This window comes from Mirounga angustirostris, unplaced genomic scaffold (assembly GCF_029215605.1).
Source record: "Mirounga angustirostris isolate CCGP_5_RB_7025 unplaced genomic scaffold, mMirAng1.0.hap1 SCAF_3, whole genome shotgun sequence".
Classification (NCBI taxonomy): Eukaryota; Metazoa; Chordata; class Mammalia; order Carnivora; family Phocidae; genus Mirounga; species Mirounga angustirostris.
In genome coordinates this window covers 169246280-169262003 of record NW_026991711.1, presented here as the reverse complement: position 1 = coordinate 169262003, position 15724 = coordinate 169246280, and the positions used below count along the sequence as shown (strand labels likewise).

General features: G+C 35.8%; 2 protein-coding genes across 17 annotated transcripts in view; one reads left to right on the top strand and one right to left on the bottom strand.

The window, feature by feature from the left end:
- KANSL1L (KAT8 regulatory NSL complex subunit 1 like) overlaps window positions 1-13889 on the top strand; it is a 151749-nt gene extending 137860 nt beyond the window's left edge. For 9 of the 12 annotated variants that reach the window (XM_064587004.1, XM_045868088.3, XM_045868087.3 and 6 more), the window contains 8 exons: window positions 3196-3324; window positions 4580-4654; window positions 5714-5832; window positions 6606-6730; window positions 8164-8218; window positions 9468-9580; window positions 11180-11348; window positions 12240-13889. In XM_064587004.1, the coding sequence (XP_064443074.1) occupies window positions 3196-3324; window positions 4580-4654; window positions 5714-5832; window positions 6606-6730; window positions 8164-8218; window positions 9468-9580; window positions 11180-11348; window positions 12240-12470 (1016 nt within the window). In that variant the 3' untranslated portion in view covers window positions 12471-13889. Of the gene's footprint in view, window positions 1-3195; window positions 3325-4579; window positions 4655-5713; window positions 5833-6605; window positions 6731-7924; window positions 8063-8163; window positions 8219-9467; window positions 9581-11179; window positions 11349-12239 lie in introns of those variants that run through there. The other 3 variants (XM_045868091.3, XM_045868092.3, XM_064587005.1) reach the window with 2 other exon arrangements.
- RPE (ribulose-5-phosphate-3-epimerase) overlaps window positions 1-15724 on the bottom strand; it is a 42895-nt gene that overhangs the window by 12371 nt on the left and 14800 nt on the right. For 4 of the 5 annotated variants that reach the window (XM_045868094.3, XM_045868093.3, XM_045868095.3 and 1 more), the window contains one exon: window positions 1-15724. This exon is cut by the window's left edge and continues 12371 nt beyond it. In XM_045868094.3, coding sequence (XP_045724050.1) covers window positions 15602-15724 — 123 coding nt within the window. In that variant the 3' untranslated portion in view covers window positions 1-15601. The other variant, XR_010410284.1, reaches the window with a different exon arrangement.

Sequence of the window (15724 nt, the reverse complement as noted above, 5' to 3'; positions counted from 1 at the left end):
TATACTAACTGCTGTTCCATTGTCAAATTTATCTGGCTCCCTGTTGCTTTGGGCCTTTGTACGTACCATTCTCTCTTCCTTCCCCTTGCCATCAGCGATTTCTGTTCATCTTTGAAATCTATCACTTTGCCTGGGTACTTTTCCTAGAGCTGTTATATACTCCCACTAACTTCTCTAAATAGTACTTCTCTTTTCTGTTACGCGTTGGTAGCAGTTGAGATAATGTCTATCAACTCCATTAGCGGCAAGGATCATGACTGTGCTCACCAGTGTTCCCAGGGCCTAACACGGTGCCTGGTGTGTAATTAGCTCTCTCTGAAGTTAATGAATAAATGAAAGGGAAGAAAGGGAAGGCAGGAGATAGGAGAGATACCGTGTCAAGGTGTGTTTTAGGATAGAATCTGGGAGAGGATTTTGGAGAGCAAGAACTGAAAGGCTCAGAGGGTTATGAGGAGGTAGAGAATGTGTAGTTTGATCTTGAGTTGTCATGTATTTCCTACGGTTTCAAGAGTCCGTTGCAACCTTACAAGATACTATGGAAAAATAAGCATAAAGAAAACTCAAGTAAAATTCAGTAAAAAGTACCACCTTAGGGAAGGTTGAAGTTTCTTCAAAAAAGTATTTGCTTTTAGAAAACAAGAAAGGTGGTGACTTGCTTTTAGAAGAGAAGAGCGAATTGACTGGAATGTTTTAAAATACTCCAGAAATGTTTCCACTAAAACAAAAGAGAGGACATTATTGGAACCCCTGCATGTATGAGGCTTATTATACACTTTAAAACCTCTCACAATTCTAGTTACCCCTTTCTTGGGGTTTGGAATTATGACTGCCAGTTCATTTTGTTTTCTATTTATATTTAACATCTTTCTCTGCATTCTTCTGGGAGGTAAGAAATCTTAGGGACCATCTTAGAATTCTATTTTCCCTGAGCTCTTTTTTCTTTTTTTAAGATTTGAGAGAAAGAGAGGCAAAGGGAAAGGGAGAGTCCCAAGCAGACTCTGTGCTGATCTCACAACCTGAGATCACGACCAGAGCTGAAACAGAGTTGGGCACTCAATACCTCCCTGAGTTCCTTAAAGTCACTGTTCTGTTTTCCAGCAGCTAGTTTTGCTTTGTCAATTTGATCTTCATTACTTTGCAGCAATCCTTTTATCCCCTTTTCTGGTAACTTTTAGGATATCTTTGTTGTGATGTATGATTCAGATTTCTTTTCCCCACTTGACACTCAAATGAGTTATTGAAATCTTATGGAAAAATTTTTGTCTATCATTTCAACATTGCCTTGCATTCTGTTCTGTTGCCCCATTTTGGTTTGCCCTTCTCTCCCCCCATATTTTCGACCACTGTTTGAGTTGTACAATTCCTCTGCCAACCCACTGATTGTCATGTTCAGCCATGTCCATTCTGTTACTTAGCCCAATTATTGATGGTTGTTTTTAAATATGAACAATTTTTTTTTTTTTTTAGATTTTATTTATTTGACAGAGACAGACACAGCGAGATAGGGAACACAAGCAGGGGGAGTGGGAGAGGGAGAAGCAGGCTTCCCATGGAGCAGGGAGCCTGATGCGGGGCTCGATCCCAGGACCCTGAGATCATGACCTGAGCCGAAGGCAGACGCTTAACGACTGAGCCACCCAGGCGCCCCTAAATATGAACAATTTTATTTTCCATTTCTGAGGTCTCTCTAAAGGAACCTTTTGCCTGTTTCTTTCGGCACTGTTTTTAAGACTTACTTGTATTCTGTGAATCCAGTTTTTTGAGATGGTTCATTTGTACTTCATTTTTTATGGTGTTGATACTCAGATTTTTGGAGCTTTGAGTTCTCACCTTTAAAGTTGATATTCACTATTAAGACTGTTCTGCCACTGTTATTTAGGAGATCCTTTTCTCATGGATAGGGTAGAAATTTGCACTCAGTACTATTTTCAGAAGCAGTTAGGGATGGGCAGGACATATTTCAAAATGAGGCACTTGGGCATTGCTTTGTCTACCCATCCATTGCTCTGTCCCAAGACTCAGATTGTTACCTATTAAGGCAGATAATCTCAAAGACTGGCTGAGAAGCTGGCATGTGTAATCATCCTATCAGAATCTAGGTAATTGTCCTGCACCATTTCCCTTCCCTCCGGGTCTAGAGCACCTTTGATGATCCTATTTTTGTGGCAGCACTTTCCCATGTGCTTTTGCACTGTTTGCTCTTCCAATTCCCTATGGTATCAGTCTTTCAGAGATTCCTCACAAATTCTGCTTTACTTACAAGTTCCCTTTTATTGCTTGCTAATGTGGATGTATATGTGCAGATCTTTGCATATGTCTGTGTATAAGCCTTTTGTCTATTATTTTTCGGGTGTTTTGTCATCTTGAAATCAGAATCCCAGTTACTGTTAGTAGACCATCCTTTTTTTCCCCCTCAGTGTTGGTGAGAAATTGGCACTTCAGCCTACATTTCTTTTTCATCTCCAAACCCTTCAAAAAAGAAGCCAATTTGGTTACTAAGCCAGTACTGGAAATACGGGGTTCAGATAGTCAATAATAATCATGATGAAACTAATTTATTGAATACTTATGTCAGATATCCTTCTAATGACTATTACAGGGATGAACTCATTTAATCCTCATAAGCCCATGATAGCTGCTCTTATCCGTTTTACAGATGAGGCAACTGAGGCAGAGATACTAAGTGACCTAAAAGTTTGAGAGAATTCAGTGCTTTTAAAGTGTAAGAATGGTGCTGGGTACTGTCAGTTTGATGAAATCTGGTTCTTGCTCTCAAGAAGTCCCTATTGTGATTTTATAGACTCTTACTTGATCCTGAATTACTTTCAGATTTAAGGGCGAGTGGGGAGCTAACTTAGGGATTCAGATCATATTCAGCCAAGATTTACAAACCTGAAACAACTTCCTAAGATTTTGTAATTTAGAAGACTTTGAGAACAGGTAACCTTTTCTTTTCATCCCCTTCAAGTAATGGAGCAACTATAGGAAAATGGGCACTTCTTGAAGATGTTTTTAAGGAATCTTATTGGGGTATTTTCAGTTTAGGAGCATTCCATTTTGATATGTAAGTATTTCTCTCATTGTATGTAATTTTGAACTGGTGAATTAATGTTCTGCAATGTTGTAAGTAAAAACAAATTAACATGTTCATTATGTGTTAAGGAAAACTTCACATTTCCTTTCTATTTGTTTTAGTACATAATACTTCTCTGAATCAGTGGAGAAATGGATATTCTCCTACATGCAAGCCTCAAATAAGGTCAGAATCTTCTGCACAGCTGTTCCAGGGAAGAAAGAAAAGACACTTGAGTGAAACAGCATTAGGTAGGTTAAATGAGCATATGAGCACTAGTACTAAAAAGTGAAAATAAACTGATCTTCAAAGAACCTCTGCTTCATGGAAATTTATAATCCAGAATAGTCCCTATTATACAAAATATCCATGGTCCTATGAATGTTAAACAGCATATTCACGTAGTCAATTCAGGACTGTTTGTGGACTGGGCATCCATCTGCTTGATGGCAATTAAAGATTTCCTTCTTATATTCCCTAACTTCAGTTATCTTCTATGGACTGTCCTCCTGGACAGAACTTAAGCCAATGCTGTGTTCTGGACTCAAAATATGCCCATATAGAGGTGCCTTACAACCATTTCTGGTACTTACGTGGAGGTGTCAGTTCAGTGAAGCTTCCTTAGAATTTTGAGAAATTGGATGAGATTCACCTAACGTAACTCAACCAACTAGTTCAATTTCCCTTAGGAACTTAAAGTTCCAAGATGATCAACAGACATCTTTGAAACTAGAACTCTTCTAGTAATACAAAGTGGGGTTTGTTGTGGGGATTTGGGACTATCGGTTTCCAGAGTTATTGCAAATAACGATTAAAAAACTTACCAGAAAATATGCATTTTAAATGGCAAATTGTTTATGTTTTGGTTCTTGTTCATTGTTCCAGTGGACAGAACACTATTTACATTAGTCAATTATTCCCCAGATGTATTATGTCAATATACCCAATAATTTAAAACATTCAAGATGTATTGGACTGTAATTATACTTAATGGATTTAACACGTTTATCACTACTCTCTCTAGAAATGCCACCATATCAGCCCAACTCACTACCTGATCATCACTACCTGATGAGCTAGTGTGGCACAAAATTAAACTCCTAGCCACCACCAGAGATATAATTGTGCTTTTTAGTACCTCAATCTTAAAGATAACCAAGAGTCACCTTAGCTTTTGAAGAACTTACATACACACACAGATCTTCCTCTCTTAACTTACGACAGGGTGACATCCCAATAAACCCATGATAATCTTGAGTCAAAAAAGTATTTAATACGCTAACCTACCAAACCCCACAGCTTAGCCTCAAATGTGCTAGGAACACTTATATTAACCTAAGCTGGGCAAAATCATCTAACACAAAGCCTATTTTAAAATAAAGTGTTGAATGTCTCATGTAATTTATTGAATACTGTACTGAAACAGTATAGAATGGTTGTATGGGTAGAAAATGGTTGTTAAGTGTATCGATTGTTTATCTTTGCGATCACATGGTTGACTGGGAGCTGTGGCTTGTTGCTGCTGCCCAACACGAGTATCCTACTGCATACTGCTAGCCCAGAAAAAGGCCAAAACTCAAGGTACGATTTCTACTAAATGCCTGTCACTTTTGGGCCATCATAAAGTTGAAAAATCCCAAGTTGAACCATTGTAAGTTGAGGATTGTCTATCAACACACAGGAAAACTTGTATCTCTTAATAAGATCCATTATGAAATTCACATTACCTAAGATACAAAATGTTTCACTTGAATTGATCGAACTTCAAGTTTGACAGAAATACAGAAAGAGAACAAGATCCTATACTACAGAGAAGTAACTAGATAGCTCCCTAGAGTGCAGAACACCTTAACATATGTCATGAAAAACAAACTTCCAGACTGCAAGAAACCTAAAAGACAATAACCAGTTTCAGTATATGGATCCTGATTTGAAGAAACTACTAACCATAAAGGACATTTTTTAACAACTAGAAAAATGTAAATATGGACTGGGTATTAGATTTTACACTACACAGGAAAATACTTTCTAAGATCAGAAGTAAAATAAGAGTGGTAAATAAGTGAATAAATATATATTCACAAATAGGGAATCAAAACAAATGGAAAAAGGAAACATGGAAGAAACACAGAAAATACCAAGAATAGTAGCAAAGTTCTAATCAAGATCTTGAGAGAAAAAGAGAAATTCCATCCATGAAATAAGAATAGGATAGTATAAATGAGTGACAGACCAATGACTTAGTAGAAAAAGTCTTAAGTAGAATGGGTCAGAAGATCAAGTTAAGGAAATCTCCCAGAAATTAGAACAAAAAGTCAAAGATATAAGAAAATGAGAAAATAGAGAAAATTAAGGGGATTAAGTCTTTGGAGGTTAACATCCAAATAAAACATGAACAGAGTAAAGAGAGGGGATGAGATGTACTGTATAAAAACTTGCCAGGACCCCTGAAAATGGAAATAATTGTGACAGAACTATGGGTAAGATTTTCTTTTAATTTCCTTAATTTTTTGATACATAAATTTTAAAAAGAAAAAAATTAAACAGATAGGGAATCATGTTACCTAAGTAGGAAAGTAACTTTAATACCTATCAGTCCTGTTTGATGTATGACATTCTCAACGGTTCTTTCCATGGCAGGAGAAAGAACTAGATTTGAAGAATTTGCTTTTCAACGCACAGAACCAGGATCCCATAGCAATTTTACTGCTGTTACTAATGTCAATGTTGTATCAAGAACCCAGAATTCATCATCACAAGTAGGTTTTTTTGCATACTGAACTCTAAAATTGCTTTATAGACTTAAAACTGGCTGATAAAAAAACTTGCAAAATCTATAAACAGCCTTACTTTACCAGCACATACTGGCTTATTTAGTAGTATCTTATTAGGTATCAATAAATCTGACTAAACTTTTTTTACTAGTGAGCTAATAACTCAGTAATCCTTTGATTATGGCTTTTTTTTTCTCTGTGTGAAAAACTATCATAACCATTCCTACTCCTTACCAGGAAGCTTAATAAGAATCCAGCACTCGTGTTGTTCTTACTATTTTGTCATCTGGCCAGAGAAGAGAGGTTAAAAGGTAAAAGGGTTTAGAAAAAACTGTAAAGCTCAGGGACCAGGAACACATAAATGAAGAGTATAAAAATGATCTTTACTAAATGTCACACCAAATATTTTCATAGTCTTTCCTAATAAGGAAGTGTGTTTGTTAAATGATCATTTTCTTGACATTTAGGGTGCTTTATGGTAACCTTTGGTAAGAGTTTTGCAACTTAAGGCATTCATGTTTTTTATGGTCTTAAAAATAGGCTTATAGGTATGCACACAGAAATGTATACTGCATACCTGCTAGAAGGGGTTGTGTTGTTTTACAGGAGATAGGCAGCTTTCCTGTTATTTCCTAACATTTTATGGTCAGGCCTATCACAACATAGTTATAAAACATGTAGAGTAGGCCTCAGGAGAGGAGGGCAGCATCGCAGGTAACTAGATATTGTGGTAAAACTGCTATGATCCTCCTTTGCAGAATACTGCACGACGGAGACTGAGAAGTGAGAGCTCTTATGACATAGATAATATTGTGATTCCCATGTCATTAGTTGCCCCAGCTAAGTTAGAGAAACTCCAATATAAGGAAATACTTACTCCAAGGTATGTATACTTACATCTTTTTATTTGCTCTTCCTTCTTTTTCTTGAAGAAACTTAAATTTTCAGAGTGAAGTTAAAATTTTAATTAATTAAAGGAAGATGCTCCTCTCTCCCTTCTTCCACTCCATGGAGGAAAAATGGTGAAAGAAACCTTACTCATGCTGAAAAAAAGTGCCATATATTATCACTTTAGTTGTCAACTTTTACTACGAACTGAGAATTCCTAAAACTGACTTACTCTGCAATCTTAGTCTTTTATACAGTGATATTTAGTTATCTCTTATGTGTGTATGGATATATATATAGAGAGAGAGAGAGAGAGAGAGAGCACAAAAAGGTACTTAGGGATGTAAATCAGTAACAAATAATCCTTGCTCTTTAAAATGGAGTTTTGCACAAGGCTGCAAAGTGTTCAAAGAAAGCAACTACCTTTGCAAGGAATAGTCACATTATAAGACCGTAACACTTGTAACAACAAAAATAAGAATTTGATGTGTTGTTGCCAAGTCAGCAATAAATAGATTAGTAGGGAGATGTGGGAAGACCTCATGAAGGAGGGAGAAAGAACAGTTTATTCACACAGGGGAAACCACAACAAAGGCACACGCTACGCCTGAGAGAGATTTTTGTGTAGGGTGATAAAGTTATGGCTAGAAAAGGAATTAGAACCAGATTCTAGAGGTCCCAGAATGCCATACAGAGATCTGCTTCCTACTGGCAGTGAAGTTATTCAAAGTTTTTGTTTTTTTAAGCAACGATGAAAAACATTTTTTTAAGAACGTGAATCTGGTACCAGGAAGTAGGTAGAAGAGGTTGGAAACAGATAAAAGCTCAGTGACAACTACAGTAATTCCTACCCATCTCTATTCTGATTTCAAATCTTATTTCTAATTACTTTGAGGTATTAAGAACTCTTAATACTGTAGGAGGTATTATGAGAAATCCTACAGAGAATCTATTGAGATCTTCTACATAAAAGTAAGGAGTAACATTTGTGCTTACGATGTTCTGCAGCAATGATGTTTTTCAATCTACTTTGGAAGGCTGGAGCTGGCTGGTTGGGTTGGTTGTTTAAATACAGAGGAATTCTGTGATCCAGTAGTTAAACCTGAGAGGCCATGCTCTCCCCCCTCCCTCCCTGCCAAGCCATTTTATCAGCATCTACTGACTTAATTCAAAATTGGTACATTCTTAGGTACAGAATGCAGCTATGCAGAGGAGACCGTTTACTCTAAGGCCAAAAGTAAAGTCTCACCTTCTCGTCTTTTTTTCATAACACAAATTGTTCTGTTTTAAAAAGAAGTATGAAAATACAACCATTTGAATTAATGGAAGCCCCAAGGAAAGAAAACATTACTGCATTAGCTGTGTGTGCTTAGAGAATAAAATTGCTACACTTAGTTAAAAGCTGAAATTGGTTTGTATCTTCAACAGCTGGAGGATGGCTGTTCTTCAGCCTTTGGATGAATATCATGTAGGTGAAGAGGAGGTAAGTTGCCTTTCACTTATGGACAATTGCACTTTATATATTATGAAGCCCGCTTAATTTGGTGTTTGAGGAACTAAAGGGAAACATAAGCCCCTTAACATGCACTGATTTTTTTCTTTTCACTTATGAAAACAAAATTCTTCATTAAGGATATTAGTTTCATTAGAAAAATGTTTTTGTGCAAATTTGCAAAGACAGTAATCTATAAAGAAATGTAATAAAGAAAATACAAATCTTTTGCTTACATGAATTGTTGAAATACTGAATTTACATGAGTATCTATATTCATTCCCAGTATTAGTCATGTTTTTCTGCATGAAGAGATTTAGTTTTAATATTCAAGTCTACAGTGCCACATTCAAAACGTTGGGAACAAACGGCTTTTGAATTGGGAAACCTTTGGACTTGAGAAAGTAATGTGAATGTGATGGGTCCATCACATAAGACATAGAGGGAGTCTAGGATAGTTCTCATAATCAAATATTAATGTTTCTATAGAAAACAGTTCTAGAATTTGGCCATCAGGCTATGTCACTGAATGAATTAAGAACACTTGTTGTTTCAGAGTTTTAGAATGCAGGAAAGGGACTATGAGCCTGTATGGGTAAAACTTACATTAAGACAAGAACAATTTCAGGGAAAAATACTATATAACCAAACTAATTTGAAAGTGATGTTCTGTAGAAGCACTATTATGTAAGACATTTTGTGTCATAATCTTTCTAGGCCCACTGTTTTTCAACTATCAAAATTAACTTTTTAATGCCCTCCCCTCTTTTAATGTGCTTTTCCCTAGTTTAGAATGATCCTAGCCAGGAAACCCAAATTCTTAAACCAGTACCACCAAAGTCTTAGAACTCCAGATTAAGTCATTAGTTAATTTTCATTTTTCTCAGTTTCACTTTGCTTTGATATTAACATTCCTAGAACAGTAAAGGGCAATCAATATAAATCTTTGAATGAATTAAGCATTAAGAGAATTTTTTATGCAAAGCACTGTGAACCTATCTGTAATATAGGTAAGTCTTCAAATATGACCCAATAGGAAAAAAGTTGTAAAAGAGGGAAGAAAAAAAAAAGTTAATCCCTCTATTTTGGAATTTGAAGCTCATCTCATAATACTTGTTCTCTCAATTTAGATTTATTTTAGAATTTTCTTCCTATATTCTCTTGATGAGGAATTGTTTGACACCTGTTCTCATATTTCAAAATGTTTCTGATAAAAGAAAAACTTTATTTCTAATTCCAGGTAGAAGATCTTTCTGATGAAGTCTTCTCCCTAAGACACAAAAAATATGAAGAGAGAGAGCAAGCCAGATGGTCACTATGGGAGCAAAGCAAGTGGCACAGAAGAAACAGCAGGCAGGTGTTAACAATTTAAAAGCCCAAACCATGAAATCCATGAAGAATCAACAAAAATTCTGCATGAGTAATGAGAGAGACCCCTAAAAAGGAAGAAAATGTACTACAGAACATCAGTTATTTGTGCACTAGAAGTGAAACATGGCATTTATTGAGTACATTCCAAATAGATTTTGTCTATGACTGATGAAATGCATTTCTCTATTTTTCTCCACTACTTCCTATTGCTTACTGTCAATCTGAGGAATAGATTTAACTCAGCAAATGATGTGAAAATGTAGGCCATTTCAGTACACTTTAACAGCAGCCCTAATGCTAGGAATTAGAATCCGGGTGATCTATTTTAACAGAACCACTTAAAAAACATGTTGTTCTTAAAAAAATTTTGCTCAAGAAACCTGTCTAGTCTAAAAAGCAGATGGTCTAAAATACTTCAAAAATATGACTTTGGGGGAAAGGAAATTAAATCCTAAAAACATAATTAGTAATTATATATTTGAGAAAGTCCATGGTATTTTATATTTACAATGGATTGTGTTTTAATATAGCCAGAACTCACAAAGCAAGATCGTGTTCAAGTCTGGTAGTCCGCTAGATTTAATGTGGGGGCATCTCTCATTTGCTTAGTAAGCTGACCTTGAACACAGATTTGAACTATATGGGTCCACTTATACAGAGAATTTTTACAGGACAGTCCTATAAATGTATTTTCTCTTACGGTTTTAATAACATTTCCTTTTTCCTAGCTTACTTTATTCTAAGAATACAGTATATAATACATATACAAAATGTGTGAATCGATTGTTTATATTATCGGTAAGGCTTCCTGGTGAACAGTAGGCTATTAGTAGTTAAGTAAGTTTTTGGGGGAGTCTAAAGTTACATGCGAATTTTTGACTGCATAGGGGATTTGGTGCTAACCCCTGTGTTATTTTAAGGGTCAGCTGTATTTTTTTTGCATTTTTTTTTTTTTTTTTTTAAGATTTTACTTTTAAGTATTCACCCCACATCCAACGTGGGGCTAGAACTCACAACCCAGAGATCAAGAGTTGCAGGCAATACCCATTAAGCCAGCCAGACACCCCTTCAGCTGTATTTTTAAAACTCATTTCTCTGTTTAGGTCTCAAAATACCCAGATTTGTTCTAGATCCTTATTCCAAGAGCTGTCTTAACACACATGAGACTCATTTCTCATCTTTCTCCACATTCCAGAGATAGAACTTTCCAGAAGTAAAGAGGAAAATGTGAATTGAGTCCTACTTGGATGACATCATAATATAGAATACTCTGGGAACTCAGAAAGACTGTAGAGATCAAGTAACTGTCCTTTCTCATTTAAAAACAAAATAACAGTAATAACAAACCCCACCAAAACTCAAATCCACTATTATAATTTGGCAAATTCAAAAAATATTATTTCTAAAATACTGTTTAAATCTTTGAGATAACAGGAAGATCAGCAGATGAATTTTTTAAAATCTGGGCAGGACTGTTTCAAGCTACCAAGTTAAATAGACTTAGTGATAACTTGGGGTTGTTCATAAAATGTTAAGAACTGAAGAAGCAACAATTAACTATTTTCTTGATTTTCTTGCTAGAGCCTACAGTAAAAATGTTGAAGGACAGGACTTGCTTTTGAAAGAATACCCTAATGACTTCGGTGGTGGTCAGCACTGTGCTGCTGAAAGTCCTGCTGAGCTTCCTTCAGAAAGCCAGGATCTGAGTGCACAGAGCTCACCTTCACTAAATGAAAGTCAAGAAACCAAGGTAAGTGGAATATATACAACTAGTTAAACCTCCTTTTAAATGCCTTTTTAACCTTTTAAAAGCCTATGTGTAGAAAGTGCTTGTTAAAAAAGAAGTTAAGAAAGGGCAAATTAAGGATTCATCATTACTTAACAAATCAGTGTAAAATGCTGGGTACAAATCAGAGAGGGTATGTATTCCAGCATTCCTAGTTTCTATCACTAATAAACACTTTATCTTTTCATGTAACATCTCAGTATCTAGTTTCACCTACTCACTCCTCTGTTAGGAAATGGGGATTCTATCCAAGTTTCATTACAAAACCAATCTGATTAGAGAGAACAGCACCTGGCACACAGTAAATGTTAGCTGCTATTTCTTTTTCCAAGAGATTTTTACCTGTCTCCCCATAGATCCAGTTGTTACCTCAAGGGGAGTGTTTTCTAACAGCATCTATACATTTTTGCACTGTTCTTCATAAGCAGGTGGCGGAAAAGAACGAGATCTAGAGTGGAGAGCAGAAACTATAGAAATTAATCGCCAAGTCGTAGAAAGCGTGGGGAAGGAAAAGTCAGTAGATGTCTGTAGTAATTATGGGCTGAAATGAAGACACTGAAGTAGGAGGAGATCAAAACACTTTGAAAGGGACTTTCCGAGCGTGCTCCGATGCCCAAAATGAAGGCTGATGCCCAACAGCAGCGTCTCCTCTTTGTTGAAGGGCAAGGGAAATGGCTCTCAACAATTCCCAGTAACGTCCCATTTGAGTTGCTAGATACTCAGGTCGAAATGAAAGTTTGTACATTTATGCACTAGAGAACAAACAGTAATTACAAAACTGACATTAAAGGATTATCTGATACATGAATTTAAACAAATTAGTTGAAACTTAACTGAAGATGTTCTCTCTTCCAGTCTTTGTGGTGGGAACGACGGGCTTTTCCGCTGAAGAATGAAGACACAGAAGCCTTACTATGCCAGGATGAAAAAAAGGATCACAGTGAAAGTTCGAGCCCAGCCTCCTGTGGTGAAATCTTCTGTACCAGTGCACCAGAGAACGGTCACCATCCGAAAAGGCAGGCAGACGAAATGGAAGAGTACAAACCTTTTGGTCTAGGACTTACTCATGTTAAAAAAAATAGGTGACAGGGAACAGGTTAAGAAAAGTATGTAAGTGAATGGAAGACAGGAGAAAAAAAATAAGCCCTGTTCTCCATCCCCCACCCCCTTCAGTCACAATTCCAGAGTAAGAGCATGTACTGCATGTATTAATCTTTTATGCTGTTATAAAACAGGCAAGGTAGGTCTCTTTTTCCTTCCTGAACCACAGGAATAACTAGCTTTTCACCTACAGACAAGTGCTAGTCTTTTGTGTTTATGATGCAAATCACAAGCACCAAAAAATTAACTGCTGCAATCTGATGTTAAATCACATTACTGGGTAAATGGTTTTTGAAAGATGTTATACCCACACATACATATATATATATACAAATATACCTGTGCATCAAATGACAGCTCTTTTTCCTATACATTTCTATGTAATTTCTATGGTAATTCATTAAAATTGCCTCAGAAGTATATTTGAATATACAAGTATGTGTGTACAAAGTATACATACGTATACACACACATCGTTTTAAAAAACACTGGCAGTGGCCACTCCACTTGAAAATGCATGTATGAACTACCCCATGAAGTTTAAGCTGCACTCTAAAACAAAGCACAGGTTCCAGTGATAATGGATATCTAAAAGTCTTGATGATGGGGAGGGGATTTTTTAAAAAACATGTTTAACCAATAGAAGTTATTTATGGAAATTTCTATACCAGATAACACAATACGCCTTTATTTAAAATCACCATTATCTGTTAGACTAAACACAGGTTACTTTCCATTCACTCCTAACAGATTACGACAAGCTTAGTAGAGTTAAATATTGGTCTCTTTTAAAATTGAACTTTATTTTATGTATCTCGTGAAGAGAAGACACCAACTTAAAATAAGCAACAGGAAAGTACTATCAGTATAAAAAATGTTGTATTTCTAATGAATTTGGTCATTCCTTACTATAGCTCACTCTATTCAAATAAGCATCTATTCTTACTTGTATTCTAGAGTGAGAATTAAAATTTTTCAAAGGGTAATGCTTGAATACTGAATACAGGAGTGTACATTAAGGAAAATTCCTTTTGAAGCTATTATCACGTAACTTTTTCAATGTAAAAGTTGAGGACAACTCTCATGTTAAAAAAAAAAAAAAAAAGGTTATTCAAGTTATAGTACCCATATAACTGACAATCCTGGCCATCTGGCCTAGTCTGGGGGGATTTGACACTAAGTTTTTTGTTAGGGATTGGAAATTATACTAATCCCTTTTAAGGAAGGAAAAAATTCAAATTCAATACTGACAAATTTTTGCTTGTAGTTTTACTGTACATTTATTTTTAAAAAAGAAAAAAGCCGGACAAACCCAAGTTGTCTAGGCAAATAAGCTCAAATCTTTCTGTCATGTCTGACATTATAATCTTCTATGTAAGTTTTTTAATTAAAGTTATTTCTATATGCCTTGTGTTGTCTGATCTGATTAAACACCACCTATTGATGGCACAAACGTTTCCTAAGTCAAAATAAAAACCGACAGATTTTTACATTATAGGATAGAAAAAAACCAAGCAAGCTCTAGTCTATGCGGAAGTGTTAATGTTCTTATTTTTCAAACCTATTTCTCAAAACTCATAGTAGCCTAAAGAAGCTTAATGACACTGGTCTCCTGTTTATTTCTTGCCATATGTATTATGTAGCAAGAGTACTGGCAAGAATGAAACAGCGGATATGTATTGTCAAAGTATAATTTGGGACACAGTTTTAAATATTTAGTTTACAGATTAACTCTGTACCTTGTCATCTTTTTGGCCTACCTGGTCTTTGCTGGATTAATATAATATATATCCTTGGGGTCAAATCCATAGTATCCAGAATATCCTCAGCCATCTGGTTCTGCTACATGGTAAAATTAGATTGCAAATAAGACAGTGTTATATACAAGAGGCTTCCTTTGCCTAATCTACCTTCCAAGGGCTCCATTTGTAAAAAGAGTACAAATCAGAACTCCTGTGCCCTACTGGGTTCTTTCCACGGTACCAGCCTGTTGCTGAGCTTTAGTATCTTCATTTTTTAAATGGGGACAAAAGTACCTGTCCTACCACTCGTTAAGAGTGATTTGTGGATTTAATGAGCTTATATTGAAGTACTTTATAGGCTACAAAACATAAATGACAGCACCTTTGTATTGAGCATCCTCAATTCTCTACTATCCTATAAATCTGGGAATAGTAGTGAAAGCTTTACATATAATGTATGATCTCTCTTAATGCTCAACATAACCCTGCATGGTTATTATAATTATATTCAATGTATAAATCAGTTAACAGATATGCAAAGACACTGGTTGATTTGATTTGCTAAAGTCAAATAGATGGAAAGGAGAAGAGTCCAGATTCAACTCAATTGAGTTTGTTTCCTTTCCTCTCTGCTCAGAGCTAGCACAGTATTATTTCATGTTCTTAAGAATGGTGAGTAAGAAAAGGGACAGGTGGGGATCACTGTATAACCTGCCCCTCCAGCAGAGCTGACAAAGAAAACACCTCGATAAAAATCTATACTTGTACTTTAGAACAGACCACCTGAAATCCCTGGGCTTCATCCACTGTTTTTACAGTTTTTATGTATCAAATATAAGGTGCAAAGTAAAAAATAGATGTTTAAGAAGCAAGAATACAGTGTGCCATCCTAGCCCTATTCAAACTTCGATTTTTCACAAGTTCATTCTTCTCATATTGTCATGTGCACACACAAATCAAAAATGACATACGGAACAGGAATAAGGACTTCCTTTGCTTTGGAAAACCAAGAAACGAGAAGATTTAAATTGCAGAAAAAATTTTTTCATAGTAACTAGTACACCTTCATTAGGCTTTAAGACACATTTTTGTTTATAACCTTAATACAGCCATATTTTTACTTTATAAAAATCAAGTCTCCCAGTAAAAATGGTATTTTACCACACTAATCTTTAAATTCCATCACTAAAACTGTACTTATACACACCAATTTCTAACCTCTTGGAACATTCTGCAGAATAGATTTTAGTCCCTGGAATGAATAGCTGCTCAGAAAAACAGCACTGCTTTTTTTATCCAACTGTGATAGGATTTGATAGTCAATATTCTTGTCATCCAGTAAAAAGATTTCATGAGCATCAACTCCTTGTGGTTTCATCGATCAAGAGAACGTTTCTGAGCAGCTTCTGAGCAAACATTTCTTAACAGGTTGATCACAGATCTGGGGTCATCACTCCTCATAATGGCACTGCCAGACACAATCATGTTAGCTCCTGC